General features: G+C 40.8%; 1 protein-coding gene across 2 annotated transcripts; it reads right to left on the bottom strand.

Moving 5' to 3' along the window:
* Window positions 1–263: 263 nt before the first annotated feature.
* LOC116061531 lies at window positions 264–17,647 on the bottom strand. Of its 2 annotated transcripts, XM_031315792.2 has the most exons (15): window positions 17,405–17,645; window positions 14,785–15,064; window positions 12,774–12,849; window positions 11,809–12,616; window positions 8,616–8,750; window positions 8,332–8,461; window positions 7,238–7,366; window positions 5,443–5,547; window positions 4,476–4,639; window positions 4,222–4,372; window positions 2,785–3,345; window positions 2,206–2,312; window positions 1,998–2,118; window positions 1,818–1,918; window positions 264–522 (listed from the first exon to the last, which is right to left on the bottom strand). In XM_031315792.2, the coding sequence occupies exons 2-15, from the start codon at window positions 15,050–15,052 to the stop codon at window positions 358–360; spliced, it is 3,021 nt and encodes a 1,006-aa protein (XP_031171652.1). In that variant the 5' UTR covers window positions 15,053–15,064; window positions 17,405–17,645; the 3' UTR covers window positions 264–357. The 2 variants fall into 2 exon arrangements, with proteins under 2 accessions (XP_031171652.1, XP_031171653.1); XM_031315793.2 differs by lacking the exons at window positions 264–522; window positions 1,818–1,918; window positions 1,998–2,118 and having other exon boundaries at window positions 2,233–2,312; window positions 2,716–3,345; window positions 17,405–17,647.
* Window positions 17,648–19,818: the final 2,171 nt, after the last annotated feature.

Here is a 19,818-nt window from a genome sequence, read left to right as displayed (position 1 = left end):
GATATCGTCGTATATGGTTTGGAGGACTTGTTGAAACAAAGAGGTATAAGGAAAGTTCGATCTCTTTTGCACCCACACATAAATCTAATCATATAAGGCAAGATACAAATATAGAAAAATCATCTTTACAAATAGAAAAATCTGCTTTAAAATCCTATCTTACTGATGAAATCTCAAATTCCTACCAATAAGCACCGGCTGTCCTACTTTATATTTATACTACCGAGGAGAATCAGTCATATCAGCAGCACAACATCTTCAGGTACATGTACGCATTTTTACGTCCACACGTCTTTATAACAATCAATGCATAAATTAGTGCAAACAACGAAAAACATAAAAACAAAAATGTCCTTCTCATTCTCGAAGTTCCAGCTTTCCGTCTCTGACTCTCCACCTCCAGCGCTGACATCTGTCCGGAGCGGGAACACAGCGCAGCCACAGACAAGACTCTTCGATCTCTTGTTCAAAGGACACCGTCTTCCTGTCCAGAGTCTCCAGAGTGAAGGCTTTCCCTGAGATCTGTTAATGACACATGAGATCATTCATGTGGACTTTAGTTGACTGAAATGTGTCTGTAGCATCAGGTATTGAATAGGGTCAGATTCATAATGTTGTTTGCTTGTTTTTTGGTCAGATAGCTCCAGATTTTAATCCAAATTCTCATTTTTAGATTATTTTATATACAGTTATTGTAGCTGCATGTGTTTTGCCAACATTTAACATTTAAGAACTTTGGCTTCTTTTTAGTTTTGTAGAAAAACATGTTTATATTTCACAAAGTCATTATATCGGTACAGAACTCAAAATTAAGAAAACTAAATTCGCTCAAACACTGTCCTAAAGTTTGTGCAATTTTGAAGTATTTGAGTATTTCCATTTCATGCAACTTTACACTAAATTTCAGAGGAAAATACCTTTAACTCCACTTAATTAATTTGACTGCTGTAGTAACTTGTTACTTATTGTAAACAGTACAATACATATGATCAACCTTTAAAATATGATGCATTGGTTGCAGATGCAGAAATCCCCTTCTTATCAAGTCAAGTCACTTTTATTTATAAAGCCCAATGTCACAAATCACATATCTGCCTCAGAGGGTTTTACAATCTGTACAGCATACAACACCCTCTGTCCTTAGACCCTCAAGTCATTTTAGTCTATAATTAAGTCCCTTATTTTTTCAAAACGTCAGCAAATCTCCCCATGAAGTGAAAATACTGTAGCTTTTCAGTGCAAATCATTTGAATTGTTTGAAATGTTTTCTGAAATCAAGTTTCATTTCTCTTTAATCTAGTGCAGGGACATGCCTCATACTTTCTGTTTCAATTTTATTTATTCATCTGAGTTAAAAACAGGTTAAAATACTTTCAAAATAAGTTTTTTGGGACCCAATTATGGCCAGAATTGTCTTTATAACATTGGGGCTTTTGCACTGTTAAAGATTGAACTTAAAGTAGTTAAAATTAGCCGCACATGGGCGCCCGGATAGCTCAGTTGGTAGAGCGGGCGCCCATATATAGAGATTTACTCCTCGACGCAGCGGGCCCGGGTTCGACTCCGACCTGCGGCCCTTTGCTGCATGTCATTCCCCCCCTCTCTCTCCCCTTTCATGTCTTCAGCTGTCCTGTCAAAAATAAAGGCCGAAAATGCGCAATAAATCATCTTAAAAATAAATAATAAGACCTGCAGAGGTGGGCTTTTATGTCAGGATCTGGGAGGCTTACCAACCCAGCCATACAGTTTCCTTGGAAAAAAAACCCAGCTGGATACCTGAAAACTATCCCAAACATTCAAACAATCAACCATCTCACCTGATCACTAATTCCTATCGCAACGTGTCCCACTTTGACCTGCCGACGTTCACGTATCCTCAGACACTCGCCCTGGACGTTCTCAATCCAGATGTCAACACCTGGAGCGTCAGAGCAGTGAATTACCATCAAAAACAGAAGTCGGCCAGGGTATAAAGTGATACAGCCCTGCCATCTTACCTTCAAAGCAGTACAAGGAGGGCTGATTGGCCGAGGCCAACCACTCCAAGTGTCCGTCTGTCTGACTGTTGCAGGAGGAAAAGACTCCAGAGCTCAGATCGTCAGACGAGTGATCAGAGTCCTTAAAGGTGGAGAAAGTTTTTTTTTTTTAGGGTTTGTTTTTTTTCCCATGTACAGTACACATACACCTGCATCTATCAACACACACCTTCTCTGAGGCATCCATCTGCGATGTGTCCGAGCAGCTAAAACAGGACGGAGGGTCGTCTCGAGGTTCAGGGGACGGGGTCGGGATGGTTGTGCCGATAGCTACATCTAATGAGAGAAAACATATCAGCAGTTTCTGTTAACAACACGCTTTCCTTCCCATTAATGACAGTCATTTTTTTCTTTCATGTTTGAGTGCATTTACTACAAATCCGGTATAGGCTACTTTCCAAATCAATCCGTTGACCACTTGATTAAATTTGCTAGTATTAGACGTATCCATAAATGCTTAAATAACCAGGCTCCTCAGGTGCTCTTCTTGGGGGAATCTGGCTCGGTAACGCAGAGTGCGTCTTTGCAATGAGCTTCTTTAGACAGATAACCTATTCTGTTTGAGGGATCAATATGTACTGCTGAACTCGTTTCCCACATCACACCGCAAAAAAAGTAAACTTGAATGAGTTTTACAAATAACCAGTATGATATGACTAAGTGTACCCAGTCAACAAACCGTTAAAGAAGAGTGTATTTCAGTTGCTGAGCTGTCCTCATCATGACGCTTCAAGTTTTTCTGACTCACCATCTCGGAGGTATTCCAGCTCTGGCTCTGATCCCCATGAATTGTCATTTGTCTGTTGGCCTTTTTGCAGCAAAGGGAAAATGCCTCGAAGAGCACGGAGATACTCTGTAGACATGGACGAGTCCCACTTTTCATCCTCGCCTTCCTCCTCCTCTTCATCTCCTTCCTCTTCCCAATCCCCCTCATAGTCCCTGTCATTTTTCAGCCCCTTTTCCTGAACGTGTTCCTCCTCTGCCATGTAGATATCGACCTCTGAATCAGAACCGGTGTCCCAGTCATCTGCAGTGTAATCATCCTGTAGTGATTTTGGCCGAGACTCCCATTCCCTAGTTAAGGAATCTGTCTCCACTTCAGAGGCTTGGTCTGAGTCCCCATCTTTCCAGTCATTGCTGTCCTCTTCCACTGCTGTAGTCCTCCAGGGGCTCACCCAGTACATTGTGGATGATGGTTTAGTTGGGATGATTCCAGGTGACAAAGAGCAAGGAGTATCTTCATTCTGGCTCTTGTCATAATGCAGCTTCTCACAGGCACTTTTGACGGACCAGGGACTCAAACCTCCAACTGTGGAGCAAATTTAGAGTCCTTAGTGATGCAGATAATGTAACAACCACAGAATGGTACTTGAGATTGAAGGTTTTTAATTGACACACTGTTTCCTCCCTTAAAAACAGACAATCACGTATCTTCTAAGAAAACGGTTTGGAGTGCCTCAAGGCTCAATCCTGGGTCCCTTTTTGTTTCCCCTATACTTGCTTCCTCTTGGGGATATTATTCACCGCCATGGCGTCTCCTTTGATTTTTATGCTGGCAACACGCAGCTATAGCTTTCATGCTGCACTCAAATGTCTAGCTGACTTCAAAAACTGAATGGTAAACCTATGTTCTTCAATTAAATCTGGATACAAAGATTTTACTCACCATGTTACTAATCTCGTACAGTCTTTTTTATCAACTAAAGAACACTGCAAAGACTCCACCTACCTCTATGCTCTTTTTAAAGACACTTAAAGTCATATACATGTTTTTATTTTTTGCGTTTGGATTAGAGAAATAGGTTTTTTTATACCTGCAAAGCGATCACTGAACTGTCCATATAAACCTTAACGTAACCTTCACTATGTCTGTGTCCTCTTTAGTTAATTCAGCTTACTTTTATTTGGTCTATTTCATTTAGTCATTTAACCACAAGTGTATTAAGCCTGTATTCCTGTTTTCTGTAATCATTGCCCTGTTGTGGTTTCCTGTTCTGCTTTTGTGTTGTTAAGTCCTTTGTAATGTTTTGTTTTTAATGTAAAACATTTCATAACTTTGTTCTAGTATTGCTTGATATTTTCATTTTTTATGTTGTAAAGTACGTCATCTTTGTTTAGAAGTGAAGAATAAAGAATAAATAATCTTTACATTATAAGATGATTCTTAAACATGTATCACATCAACCTGCTCTGAGGGCCTTGGTGGTTTTCCTCCGGAGCTCCTTTGCCGATGCTCGTATGTCCGGGTTTTTCTGGAGTCCAGCCCTGAACACTTTGGCCGTGAAGTTGTTGCAGTTGGACGGCACCTCCCATAGAGGAGGAGGCTCGTTGACAATCTGACAAACACATCACAGGAAATGTGAGAAAACCTCAATGCAGTTCTTTCCACTTCAGGGTGAAAACATCACACTTTCTAATAAAGATAAAGAGGACTCTCACCTGGAGACACAGTGGGTGAGAGTAGTAGCGTATCCATGGGTGGCATCCGTTGAGCATGTGCAGTAGCATGCAGCAGCTGCTCCACACGTCCACCTTGGCACTCAGTTGATCCCCTCCTGCCACCTCGGGGGCCATGTGGGTCTCTGTGCCGGGGAAGGCAGCTCCTATATCGAAACAAACAGTGAATTCATTTTAAACCAGACCCTACATATGAAAGGTGCAGTCAGGCTCCAGCTTCTCTGCTTCACATGTTCTTCACAAGTTTGTTTGGTTTCTGGAAATCAATCTTTAATTCTTAGTCAGTGGCACAGTGCTCTGTCATTAACCCTTACCATTTGTTGCACTTTTTGGCCTCTCTCCAAAAAACTACAAAGTTGTCAAATCTTCATAAGGTGGTCGGAAAGACGGTGTTCGGAGAGCAACTTATTTTTGATTCCTCTGTATGCCTGGCACATATTGCAGAATTGATAATAAAGTTGACTTGATTAAGGGGGTGCATGCCTTCTGTACCTCTCCGTGTTTTACCTCTTAATGACCTTGCCTCGATAATGGTACTCTTGTGGTTTATATACATGTTGACATGGCTAATTATCATGGACCTCCTAAAGAACCAGATAACACAAAACCCACCAGTCAGACTGACCATTAGGCAAAAATCCAGGGAGCAAATATAAAAACGTTTCAAGGATTAACGACTTTTTAAATCACAACTGCATCATCACAAGTTATTTCTCCCTGTAAAAAAAGTTGAATTGTAGATAAATTTGATGAATCGTAAATTTATAAAAAGGTTTAATTAACTCTTTGCCCTCTTTTAAGATAAGATACAACTGTATTTATCCAGAGGGTAATTGCTGATCTATTTAAAGTTAATTTGTGCAACCAAATCCAATAATGTGATCAATATCAAGTGAATAATTGTGTTTAAAGATAAATTTTGTCACACTTTTTTGCTGACTTTACTCACCCCTGAATGCTTTGGTGCTCCATCCGTTGTCATCTAAAGTCTCTGAGAGACCAAAGTCACAGAGGAATGTGTCTCTGCAGTCTGCAGACAGCAGCACATTGTCAACTGGAATAAAATCAACACAGAGGATTCAGTGGGACAGCTTGTTTTCATTTGGTGCTCATTATGAAACAGTTGAGTGAGAAATCAGAAGGCTGTCGGAGCCTGTCAGAGTGACGGGTTCACAGGGGGCCAAAGCTGTCTGGAGGTAGCACACGTTAACATCTTTCGTTTTTTTCTTTTTTTTTTTAAAGCACTTTTTCCACCTCTTCATGACGATCTGATATGATGAGACTGGTTAACTTGATGTTTGTTGCCTGAGTGAACACTGAGAGGAAACAGAGGGAGATGATTTGAGCGAGCCCCTTCCTCTTCAATCCTCTCAGTGGGGATTACTGAGGGTTTAGGGGTGAGGTGTCAGTTTAGGATTAGGTACCAACACTGGGGATACGATCTGACAGTAGAAACAGCAGCTAGAGGCTTTACTGGACTTCCTCCTTCCCTCCCTGTAAGTACTGCTGATTATATCAAAATCCAATCTACTTGCAGGGCCTCACAAAAAAACTAAACAAGCTGAATCTAAATGTACACATATCAACAACATAAAGAGCCTGTCCAGAGACTGCAAGTACACAGCAGAGCTATTATAGTAAACGAAAACAAAAATCAGCAGTGAAAAATATTTTAGTACTTGGTACTACAAGTTACTAAATTACTAGTTCCGTTTTGTACAACATGTTGTTGTTGTGATCGCTCGCTGGCTCTGGTGTGGACCCAAAAAGTGTGTCTGCACAGGGGTTTGAGCGTTCTACAGACTGTACAAATATTGCCATCCTCCACAGTAAAGGAAGATAAACGTTACACTCTTGTCCCGAGTAATCCTTCCTCCTGCTTTTAACTCATTTGGCAATGGGTTGAATGGAACGGTCATTCATTAATATAAAAAAGTAGCACACTATAGCTTTAAGAAAAACTAAAACTAAACTGTTATATTGCCAGGTTAAAAACTATTAAAAAAATAATAATAAAAATGAATGTTAATCATTTCAGCTATAATATAATTACTGGGAAAAAAGGAGACAGCATGAATTTCCCTCAACTCTCGTAACATTGAACCACACAAATTGAACGGACTTGACATGAGATGGTGCTGTGCCCAACTAAAGCTGTGAAATAAACATAGTGGAGTACAAAATATATTTGCCTCTGAAATGTAGTAGAGTATTATTATTATTATTATTATTATTATTATATATATATATATATTATTATATATTATTATTATTATTTTATATTTTATATTTTATATATATATATATATATATATATATATATATATATATTTATATATATATATATTCATTTGTATATCTTGTAGGGCTGACCCCGAATAGTCAATCATCAATTCAATCTTTGGAGCAATCTCTGATTCGAATCGTCGCAGTGTCTGAAAAATGTGGTTATGAAAAAAAGGATAATTTCCTTCAGCCTATATAGGGGTGCTGAATGTCTGATTTTACATAGAATTGCATGGTTTTGCCCAAAAAATGATGATTCACAGCCTATTTTGATATAAATATCTGCCTATTAATAAAACTGTTAGTAACAATTAGAAGTAAAAGTAGGACAAAAATCAGAAGCGTTTCTGGCACTGAAATAGCATAAAATGAAAATACTCAAGTACAAGTAGCTGGAAAAAAAATTGTATTTGAGAATGTAGGATCTGGTGCTCAAAACAAGTAAAAATACAACATACCTTTGACATCCAGGTGAAGGACCTTTCTGTGGTGCAGGTGCTCTAGTGCCCCCAGTGACTGATGGAGGTAGTGCAGGGCCAAATCCTCAGGAAGTGAGTGCATCTCTTTTACAAGCTGGGCCAAACATGCTGAAAGGTACAATATGTAACATTTCTGCATTAAAATGTCTAAAATCGACTATACCTATGTTATATATTTTGTTGAGTTGTGTACTTACACTATCCCAAATGTTTCCAACAATTTTCAAACCCAGAGAAATCTGTAATTTTATTTCTGACACGGGACGTTTCATTTAGTCGCCTGTCAGTGGCGTCATATAACCTTTGACCCCTGTAGTTACTCTAACTTCCGTCAAAACACGGTAGTCTCGTGCCAGACCTTCCTCCACAGCACTGCGGAGGAGGGTCTGGTGAGTCCACACAGCATTCTGGGATGGGAGAAAAACGTGCCCTGGTTTATTGGCATTTCTTTAAACCAATCACAATAGTCTTGAGCGGTGCTAAGCGCCGGACAGAGTCACGGTGCCTCTGCAAAACAGCTTTGGGAAGTAAACTTGTTTTGGTGGAACGTGTACGTTCAAAAGTTGTTTTAGTCGTGCAAAAGAAAACTCAGATTGGACAGATTTACCCTGCAGAGATCTGAGGAGCAGTTAACCATAGTCCTCAGAAATCCACCGGAGTTTAGAACGCCAACACAAAGATAAAGGAAGGTGACACACATCCGAAAAGAGTGACATTCGGCGGAATTTACGACGGAACGAGAGCAATCCCGGAAGAGGAACGTCGTGGATATAGACTAAAACATGAGAACCCAGATGATGCACACCGCACCATTTTGTCATTTGATTACATGCAACTTTGCAACACAGTAATACAGCAGAGACCTTATTTATTGATACATTTCAATATCGATTGTAACCTTCACCGTTATTGAGTCTGAAGCATCTCTTTTACAAGCTGGGCTAAACATGCTGAAGAGATTTTGGACAAATCTTTATTTTCACAGTGCAATTTACTGGCTGTAAGTGGGCAATTATAATGCATAAAGAGTAGAGTATTTGTGTTTTGTATTATTGAGACTGAAGCAGTTTTACCTGGCTTCAGGTCCATGAAGAGCACAATGTTGAGGCCCTCCCTCACAGCCCCAAAGAGCTCTACAACACGAGGAGAGTTGAGAGCACTCCACGTGCTCACCTCCTCGCTGCTGAAGTGACTCAGTGGGATCTGAGATCAGTGGAAACAAAATGTGGTGAATAACACTTCAATCACTTTTAACTCAATCATCGTGTTTCAGTGTCGATGGAGCAGGAGACTTTTGGGTGGTGCATATCTGGCTCTTTATGTTTCTAAATGACTCACTCTTTCTTTCTTGGCTTACCCTCTTGGCAGCACATTGGAATCCAGTCCTTTTGTCCCGGACACAGAAGACATCACCATACGAGCCATTCTGGATGTTGTGAAGGATGCAGTACTCCTCTCCCTCCCTGTACTGAGAACTGCTGGGCTGAAGTTGCTGAAGGATGATAAAAGTAAGAGAAATATTATTAGTGTGAATGCTGAAGGCATTCACAACCTATGCTCTGCTACGTATTTATTATTATTTTTCTGTACCCTTTTTTTGCACATTAACTCCTTCCACATTTTTCAAAATAGAAACTTCATTCAATCATCAAAACGTTCAGCACAATTAGGACGTTCTTTCTTCTATACAACATGTGCATAACTTTCATAATCTCCGAAATATTCAACGTTTTCGGGGAAGTTTTCCCCATTCAAGTAAATGGACGGAATTTTCTAATTTGACACAAATTCACTTCAAAATGTTTCACCTATTCCATACAGTCAGTGTAACGTCAGCCAACATACAGCATTCACACTGCAATTTCTTCAAAAATTGCATTCTCTAGTTAAATAATTATTTCTATGATTAAAGTACACGTTGACAGTGTAAGTTGGGGCGGAGAAGTTAAAGGGTAAATCAACACAATCAGAAAGCCTGTTGCACTGTGGCCACACCCCAATCAGTGATGTCACAGCAGGTGTTTGCTCTCTGTAGTCAGAGGAAAACACACTTTCTTTACTCAAGTCACTCAGTTTGTTAAACAACAAAAAATAAGCATTATGCTTTGGGAAAATATAAAGCTTTTTTTCCCCCTGAAACCTCTGACGGAATATGTTTTTTTTTTTTGTGTATACATGTACTTGTTTTTTAATATGTAATTTATCCTTTATATACATTTTTTATTTATATGTTTTTTGTATAAATATTTTTTTATTTATATGTGCTTATGTCATTTACCTGCATCTTTGTATATTGCTTTTTTTTTTTAACTAAAAACAATCAAAGGAAAACATTAGGTTCAATGCTGAGGTGCTTGTACTATAGCTGATCTAATCAAAATTTGATATGAACAAAATATCAGATGACGATGTGTAATGTGAGAGAGGTTATTCATAGTGACAAATAGATGTAGACAATAATTACTTGAGTCTGCAGTTTCTCCTAAAACTATGAAGCATTTTAGCATTTTTTAGCTCTTTGTTTTAGTTACACAGACAAAAGCTTCACTGTTTTGGTTCACTCTCACTGTTCTTATCAGCTATGTTTCCAGCAGCAGTATGCAGATGTTTTTAGCCAAAATAAAAAGGTGATAAAGACACTGCACATAACCAGCTCAGCAGCAAACAGCAGACATACACAGTTAGAGACTAGCTGGTGAACATAGTGGAGTGTTTAGCAGTTTAAGAGACAGATATCTTTCTCAGGAGTTGGTGGCTACCTTATGGCGTTTTTCCATTACATGTTACCTGCTCGACTCGCCTCGACTCTACTCGCCTTTTTTGGTTTTCCATTACAAAAAATAGTCCCTGGTACCTGCTAACAGGTACTTTTATAAGTATCACCTCCGTCGAGGTTCCAAACGAGCTGAGGCGATACCAAAAGGTGATGTGAAAACCTGCAGACTACTGATTGGTCTGAGAGAATCGTCACTAATCATCATTGATAGCGACAGATGGGGGGGTGTCCTGAACAAACCCGCCATTTTTAAATAGTTTAGCGAGCGGTGTTTTTTTTTGCTGCCTCCAGCTTCTTTTGAAACTAAATTTGTCTTCTGGCTGTGGCAACAGCCACATGTCGAGAATCAAAAACTACACACCTTCAACATTCTGTGTGTGTGTGTTGTGTTAGGTCATGACAGTTTCCTGCGGTGTTGCTATGACGACCAGCCACGCTTGCCTCACACACTATGAGGCGGTGCTAAATCTGCAATGGAAAATGGAGGACGGGGTACCGCGGCCGAGTTGAGGCAAGCCAAGCAGAGCCGAGCTGGTACTAGCAGTGGATATGCGCCAATAGTCTATATCCTCGACATTCCACTTCCAGGATTTTCCAAAAATTTGGCCGGATGTCACTCTTTTCGGCCGGATGTCCATCACCTTCCTCTCTCTTTGTGTCGTAATTCTAAACTCCGGTGGATTTCTGAGGACTATGGTTAACTGCTCCTCAGATCTCTGCAGGGTAAATCCAGACAGCTAGCTAGACTATCTGTCCAATCTGAGTTTTCTGTTGCATGACTAAAACAACTTTTGAACGTACACATGTTCCACCAAAACAAGTTCCTTCCCCAGACTATTTTGCTAGTTTCAACGACAGATCTGTAAAAACACGCTTCCCCACAAAGAATCATGCAAAAGCACCACTTTAAAGCTATAGTGCGTAGTTTCTGTTGCCCCGCACTAAAGCATTAAGTCTTGTGTTCACCAGAGATGTGCTCATTAGTTTCTTGGAAATAAGTTATTCAACATGAAAAAGTATAAAAAATGGCAAATCGACTAAAGAATTCTTAGACGACTAAGACGACTAAGACCAAAACGATTAGTTGACTTGCTGTAAAGGAAATTTCGAGATAGGACTGCCACATGGATGCTTATGTTGCTCTGTGTCTACTGGATGTGTTAATATGGAACTATTTGCTAACAGATCCGTCATAACTTCTTTAAAAACTGATAATATGTCAGATGTTGTGTCTTTAGCTTGTTTTGCTGCCAACAAGTGGCCAGAAAAGGTTCATCTGACAGGAAAAGCCACATTTTATGAACCAGGTTTATAGATTTTATGGTCAACAAAACTTGAATTGAATGCTACTTTATACTCAACTCCACTGCATTTTAGATGGGAAATATTCCATTTTTCACTCCACTGCATTTATTTGATGCTATTGGGTACATTATGGGAAATGTAGGATGCAGCATTATTTGAGCTTGACCCATATTAGGGACTAAAAGTGACGACATCTCAGCTTCTGCTGCTTCTTTTTTGACCAGTTTCTTCTTTTAATTTGTGTCTCTTGAGTCCCCAAAGAACTATGGAAGTGTAGTAGTACTAAACCCCTTCAAAATAAAACTCGGAATACTTGTATTTCCTGCTGTGACGTCACCGACTGTGGCATTGATAAAAATGCATGGTTGAAACTTTGAACTCATCATGAGCAGTGTTTGCTGTTCGTATCTTATAATGGGATTCATTTTCATATCAGACAGTGTAAATAAAGTGGATGTAAATGTCTTACATTATGAAATATGAGTCCTTCATTGACAGATGTTGTGATCTTCCAGTTGTTCAGAGTCCGTTTGATCAAATCTCTAAAGAAAGGTGAAACAAAGAGCTTTGGCAGCCGTGTCACTCTGCCTCTTAGGCCGTCCAAAACTGTGTCAATATCACTCATGTCTTCGAAACTAAAGGCACACTGGAATGTATTCACAGTGCTTGTGGTGTCTGAATTTCCCAGCAGGCTTTGAACACACCCTGTAGAGTCAAAATCCCACTCAGCATGACAGGTGGACGTAAAACCAGACACCTGCATCAGGTCAAAGGTTAAATTTGACATTCTGGCTTCAACTCCAAAGCGTTCTGGTGTTTGTGTGTCGTCCTCTGCGGCGCAGGACGAGTCCGACTCACTTTCGTGAGTGTAAATAGACTCCGAGTCCTGCTCCAGGCCGCAATCAGAGTCCGAGCCTCCTCCGGGGTCAGAGCTGGAGGTGTCGTCTGTATCTACTGGCAGTAATCCTCTTATACACACATCTGCACAGCCTTCGTACACGCTGGAGTCCTCCAGACAGCGGTCAGTAAACTGAGGAGGAGGCGGTATGATCTCAGCGGATGATGACGACGTCGTCTCTCTGCCTGCAGACTTCAGCCAATCAATCTCCTGCACCCACAGGCCCCGGATGATCGGAGGTTCTTCCCCGTCCTCCTGGATCTGTCGTCTGGTTTTCCTGCGTTGTTTCCTCTGGAGGTGGTGGAGCGGGAGTTTAGCGGCCACAGCGAAGTCTTCGTCCTCCGTGTCACTCAGGAGGGAAGTTTCCATGCTGAGAGACCTGCAAAGTAGAAGATATACGTCATGATCAGTGTACTAAAGCTCTGCAGGTGTAAGGATCAATACTTAACCCTTACTGAAAGTTGTTGTGCTCTCACAGCTGTAGTGTTTCTTTTGAGACATACTGATGGTGATGTGGATTGTATGTGGTGAGGTACCTTTGCTTTCTGAGCAGCTGAGAGCTTGAGTAAGGGCACTGTGTGTTGGTAGGGCTGAACTCCTGAAAGTCTTCTCCTGGGACAGACAAATGTTTAACTGTGATGTTATAGAAACTGCTGTTCAATAACAATAATACATTCAGCCAAATACTACAAAGAGGGGTGAAGAGAAAGCATGCTCTTTAAAGCAAAAGTGCGACATTTTTGGGAAATACGCTTATTACAAGTAGGTAATTTGTACATTTTTAGTCTCGCATTGCCAGACCTTCCTCCACAGCGCTGCGGAGGAGGGTCTGGCTACTCCACACAGCATTCTGGGATGGGAGAAAAACATGCTCTGGTTTATTGGCATTTCTTTAAACCAATCACGATCGTCTTGGGCGGCGCTAAGCACCAAGCAGAGCCGCGGTGCCTCTGCAAAATAATCTCTGGTAGGAACTTGTTTTGGTGGAACATGTGTACGTTCAAAGGTTGTTTTAGTCGTCCAACAGAAATCTCAGATTGGACAGATAGTCTAGCTAGCTGTCTGGATTTACCCTGCAGAGATCTGAGGAGCAGTTAACCATAGTCCTCACAAATCCACCAGAGGTTAGAACGCTAATGCAAAGACAGAGGAAGGTGATGGATAGATGGAAATGACGAGCGGGATGAGCCTGAGTAACGCCTCCCAAAATCTGACGAAAATCTTTTAAACTGACCTTTGTCGATCTGAAATGAAGACAGATTCAGCAACTGCACGGCCTATTTCCTCATTTAAAATGTTTTCAGAAACACGTTTCGGTGAACTATCTTCGTAAAATATGAGATTGTATTCCGAACGAGCAGACATTATCAAACCCGGGAGCAGCCAGACCCACGTGACGCGTTCGTTCAATCAGCTGTCGGTTTTCATTTTTGGGGCGACAATACAGATTTGCGGCGCCTGCTGTTATGGAGACGTATTACGTCTCGCGCATGCGCAGAACGTACGCTCAAGTCGGCGTCGCTTTGGTGTGTTCCAAGGCACTCTTTTGACCAACTCTGAGAGGCAGTCAGTCCAACTGCCTTTTCTGCCAACGGTCGGCCGTCAGGTTGGTGTGTCAGAGCCTTTAGGCTACTGATATTTCAGAGCCATGGTCGGGGCCGTAGATTCTAACTTGCACAAACCTCAGCAAGCCTGTCTCTGTCAAAAAGGTAACACCATCCACCTATACCAGCATGTTATAGCTCACTAATTAAAATGTTATATTTTGTTTGTTTAAACTGTACAAGGAGGCAACGAGGTGAGACTTCTGGCTGAGAAATAGTCTGGCCAGAACCTCCCCGTTAAAATGGTCAAATGTTGTTTTTTTTTTAAAGTTGTGTTTTTGTGCAGATTAAACAAACGGCATATAACATGTCAATAATTGAGATTGAAAGGTGTTGGTAGGTGGATTTTGTTACCATTGGACGGAACCAGACTAGCCGTTTGTCTCTCTTTCCAGTCTTTATGCTAAGCTAGGCTTAGGAGTATCAATCTTCTCATCCAACTCCAGAAACACCAGAAAGCAAATAAGCATATTTTCCAAAAATGTTGAAGCACTCCTTTAACATACATCAGTGCTTTAAATGTTTTACTAAAATGTATTGCTTACAACCACATAAAAGCCCAAATTAGTATTTTAAATTGAAGCAGCAGAAGCGGAGATATCCTGACTTTAAGCCTCTGGATGAATTACGATAAAAAAACATGGATTATGTTCCATAATGCACCTCATGCCCACTTTCATCCACTTCTTTAGCATCGTTTGATGTGGGAAAGTTTCAGTGCACTCAAAGTAATCACACACTACGCAATATTTATTTCATCCAGGAGAAAAGACGTGCCAATCAAGTAGAGGTTTTTACCCAAATCCCCCTAAAAATCCATCATGATTACACTTGTTCATTACAGATAGCGCCAGTAAAAACCCCAATGATAATTTAGCCCCACAGCGAAAAGCCCCCGGCCTCTTTGTGGTCATTCCCATGCTCCATTCATTGATCCACGTACTCTCGGCCTGTGCGACGATGGAGACACAGGGATCCTCCTCCATCACTTCCTTCCCCTCTTTGGCCACATGTTTGGCAGTGCCGAGCTGCATCACCCGACTCAGATGAGGGGCGATGGCTTGGACCAGCGAGTCCTTCTCCTCCTCGCATCCTTGGCTGTTATTGTCCTCTTTGCCAAGAAACGAGAGTTCAGATCCTCCGGTCACAATGACAAACGGCGTGTTGGAGTTGAACATCCGGGGTATGGCCATTTCTCTGTTGCTGTGCATCTGCTGTAGGAACTGGAAAAGAGGATGAACAAAACACGTCAGCATTTAGATGTGGCTTATTGGGAATCACTTAAAGTCCAGGGATGTTTAAACCCTCTGAAAATGGAAATCTCAGCCAAAGACAGAAAGGTAACATAAAACAAAAAGACACTGTGAAGCATGAATTTGTTTCATCAACAATTTTACAAGCTCTACAAAGAATTAAGAGACGGAAAAAGGGAGTCAGCAAGAAGTTTTCAGTGTTCAACTGAGGGTTAGACTACTTCATTAGCCAGTATATATATATAATACATATAATAACAGTCATCACATCTATCTGATTTTATATTGCTCAAGGGAATGTCATTGTTGCACGTTCGATTCAACTTTTGTTTGTTATTCCATTTTGATCTAGGTCAGTTTTATAGTTGTACTTAGTACATTTGCATTATTCTTTGCACCATACGTGGTTTGTTTGGATATTGCTGCTGTGACATGCAAATTTCCCCCTGGGGATCAACAACCTCCCTATGTATGTATGTATGTATGTACGGTATGTATGTACGTATGTATGTATGTATGTATGTATATCCGCCTGTCTGTCTGTCTATATGTGACATTTTGACCCTAATGTTGGTGCTAGATGACAACTCAGAGGATCATTAACGTCATAAGGCTCATCACCGTGGAACCATGAATGTCTGCACCAAATCTGTTGCCAATCCATTAAGTAGATGTTGAGATATTTCACTGGCGTTTAAGTGTACATTTTGACCAGTGGGTGGCGCTGGATAAAAAGTCAGAGGATCACCAAAATCATTAGGGTTCATCCTCTGGAGACTGAATATCTGTATGAAAATGAATGACGATTCATCCAATAATTGTTGAAATATTTAACTCCTGAGCAATGTGATGGACCTACCGACCAACGCTAGCGTGGCTAAAAAACAAATACAGTATCAGCCAGAAATATCCACCTCTAATTATGTTGATCAATTATAAGCTATCCTGAAGAGGCAGCAACACACACACAGAATATTATTTTAGCTGTGGTTGTCAGTAGATTTTAAGTGATGTTTGATCATTTAAGAGGCTTTTCCACACTAATGTTTTGCAAAGAAGAAAAGCCCTTGTAATACAAAAACACCTCATGTCAAATCAAAAAAGGCAGAAACAGCAAATTTGTAATTGCCAATCATTTGAATGTTTGTGGCCGGGCGTGAATAAACAGACACCAGCAACGATCCTGGCAAGGCGAGTATAAATAGCATGCAAAGATTTGGCACCCAGGGAAGCAGCCGCATGCCTTCCACTGCGCCAGGCCAGCTGTCCAAGTCTCTCTTCCTCAAACACTCGTCATGTTGACAGCGAACACACACACACACACACACACACACACACACACACACACACACACACACACACACACACACACAAACACACACCTGAAGTCCTACAGAGCCTGAAGGTGCTGGAGATATCTGAAGAACATTTGTTTGACAATGTAAGGACGTGAAAACATGTGGAAATCAACACGTGTCTGCCTTGACCCAGAACTAAAACTACGCTAGTATTGTGAAGTTTACAGAGCTGCTGTTTAAAAAAGGTGTTGAGGACAGGTAAAATAAAAAAGTATAGAAACTCAGATAAGATCAAGATAAGACAAAGACTAAGATTAGGATAAGACAAAGACTTCAACTAAGACTGAGATAAGATTAGGATAAAGATAAGACCAAGACATAGACTAAAGCTCAGATAAAGATAAGACAAAGAATAAAAATAAGACAAAGATAAGACAAGATACGATACGATAAGGATAAAGATCAGGATAAAAGATAAGACAAAGATAAGACAAGATACGATACGATAAGGATAAAGATCAGGATAAAAGATAAGACAAAGACTTTAAGATAAGGATAAAGACAAAGACTAAGATAACACAAAGATAAGATAAACCTTGCAGGTGTTGCAGCAGCACAAAGACAGAGATACAGTTAAAAAAAGAGTAAAATATATGAATAATAAAAGATATATAAAACTAAAATAGGAATAGAATAAAACAACAGAATTATACACAAGCACTTGGAGACAAACAGAAGTTAAAGTGACAATGAACTATTATAAACCATCATTTCAACTTTCTGGTACTGAAGTGACTTTTTAAGACTCCCTCAATCTTCCAGGACATGCAAGATCATTGATCCCAAATACTCTTCCCATGGTGCACCACTAACTACACTTCCTGTCGGCTCCACTGCTTCCTTCCCCCCGTGACCCGAGAGCGAGAACATCTCCGATAGAACAAAAGTCGGCCTGACGCTGTGGTTTAAAGTTTCCAGCTGGGTGAAACTGTGCACCAGCAGAGCACATTACCTCAGAAAAGTGCGGATCAGTGGCTCCTCTTCCCTGTGTCTCAGGTTCAGGTGAGATCCCTCGGCTGTAGAAAGAGCAGAATAACACGGAGAGAAGTTTCCTGACTGTCTGTCTGTCTGTCTGTCTGTCTGTCTCTCTGTTCGTCCTGCTGCTGTGTTAATGTCCAAGTGGAACCTACCGGCTTTCTGCCCCCACGGGCTCTGCTGATTGGTTGACCATGTGTGTGAGTTACGAGCTCTAACACCTCAGTCACCCCGGCTCCAACACACACACACACACACACACACACACACACACACACACACACACACCCACCAACCCCCCCCCCCCACCAAAACACCCAACACACCCACCACCCACACACTCCGGATGGATTCCCCAGATGCCCTCTGTGACACTTTGGATCTTCATTCATTTCATACACTGCCACTGTAACTTTTATTCCTTTATTTCATACCTGTCTTATTCCATTTAAGCAGTTTTTATATTCTCTTCAATGAAATTGTTTAAATTTTTTAATTGTTTTAACTGCTCTTTAATGTTTTATGTAAAGCACGTTGAATCAGGGCTGCAACCAACGATTATTTGCATTGCCGAACGATTATTTTCTCGATGAATCGATTAGTTTGTTTGGTTTATAAAATGTCAGAAAATTATGAAAAATGAGGATCAGTTTTTCCCAAAAGCCCAAGATGACATCCTCAAATGTCTTGTTTTGTCCACAACAATTTTTTGGGTGACAATATAGATTAGTGCCACCTGCTGTTATGGAGACGTATTACGTCTCGCGCACGCCTAGAACGTACGCTCAAGTCTGTGTGCGTGTAAAAAAAATGACATGTAATGTAATCAAGTCGGCGTCACTTCGGTGTGTTCCGAGGCACTTTTTTGACCAACTCGGGGAGACTGATCAGTCCGACTGCCTTTTCTGCCGACAGTCGGCCGTCGGATTGGTGTGTCAGAGCCTTTAGCTCTTACCAGTGTATCTCCGTGTGTACTTCGTCCACAGCAATCCCACCAAAACGCAAATCCCAAAACGTCCCAGTTAGAGAGGAAATGCCATAAACATATTCTTTGTAAATCTTTACAATCATTCCCCGAAAGAATCAAGCAGGCCTGCCTTGTTGCACGATCCAAATTTTCTTCAAAACTTGTCATTTTCAGCGTGTAGCTTGCTAACTCGAAGTTTGTTAATGCTGCACAGAGAGCAGAAGGAGAGGGACATCCACCTGACATCAGGCGTTAAATGTACTTTTGTTGAACCAGACTAAGGATTTGAGGGGGCACTTGTTTTTTTGATAAACAAACTATTTTGAGTTTTTTTCTAATGATACTCTGGTAGCTTATTTACATTCAAAGTATAAAAATAAATTCAGAGTGGGAATCAATTTATTTTCATTGAGAATTAGAAAATGGTCAGCGGGCAGCCGATTGAATCTTCCACGAGGTCAAATTTAGTAACAACTCAAAATTAATTTTTGTTTCCAGGTTGAGTTTGATCAATGAATATTTATAGTCAAAGTGTAGTTCTCTTACAGAAAGAAAAAAACAATGATTACATCTGCTAACGTTGTTTAGCTCCCTCTCCACCAACACATTGGCTGTCCCACATAAAGAGGATGGGAATCTGAACATTCCTGTGGGAATTAACAAAATACCAGAGCAGGGTGTGTGTGTGTGTGTGTGTGTGTGTGTGTGTGTGTGTGTTTTAGGGTGGAGGGTCCCTCTCCCTGGCAACATCTGAACGGGATCAGCGGCTGACCAATAGTGAAGCTGAGGAGAAAGTTTGCTCTCACGTCAAAGGGTTTTTGTCACTTTAGTCCTCTCTGCTGTTGGTAGGTCAAGTCTGCTATACATAGAGCTGAAAAGCCTCACAGAGGCTAAATACAGCTTCTTACACAGCTCATTTACGTACAGAAACTAATTAACTCATAAACAGTAGACTGCTTGATTGATAAATGCACTAAAACTAAAAAGGCGTAAGTTTGTTTTCTACATTGAGGGGACATATAGTATCAGGGGGTCGGAGGGTCCAGCCCTAAGACATTTTAAACGTCAAACACTTTATTTCCTGCATTATGGTGAATTTGTATGTAACAATTTATGGTGGAAATGCATTGGGGTTAGGGCTAAAGTTTTAGGATTACTCCAAACTAAAACATCTCACACACACACACACACGTTTCTTTCACTATCTTTGTGGGGACCAGTCATTGACATAATGCATTCCCTAGCCCCTTACCCTAAGGTTAAGCATCACAACTAAATGCCTAACCTTAACCCTTACCCTCACCCTAACCATAACCTAATTCTAACCCTCAAACAGCCCTTTAACCTTGTGGGGTCCAGCATTTTGGGCCCCACAAGTATATTGTATTACCCGGTCTCTTACACACACACACACACACACACAC

The sequence above is a fragment of the Sander lucioperca genome, chromosome 22 (genome assembly GCF_008315115.2).
Source record: "Sander lucioperca isolate FBNREF2018 chromosome 22, SLUC_FBN_1.2, whole genome shotgun sequence".
Lineage (NCBI taxonomy): Eukaryota > Metazoa > Chordata > Actinopteri > Perciformes > Percidae > Sander > Sander lucioperca.
The sequence above is the reverse complement of the archived record's forward strand: the minus strand, read 5'-3'. Positions and strand labels throughout refer to the sequence as shown.

Bases quoted from the DNA above. Each gene is read 5' to 3' on its own strand.
- LOC116061531 (XM_031315792.2), bottom strand. From the start codon at position 15,052: ATGCACAGCAACAGAGAAATGGCCATACCCCGGATGTTCAACTCCAAC. The intron at 7,367-8,331 runs GTAAAACTGCTT...TGTACCTTTCAG, and splicing joins CTTCATGGACCTGAAGCCAG to CATGTTTGGCCCAGCTTGTA. The intron at 2,119-2,205 runs GTGTGTGTTGAT...TCCACCTTTAAG, and splicing joins AGATGGATGCCTCAGAGAAG to GACTCTGATCACTCGTCTGA.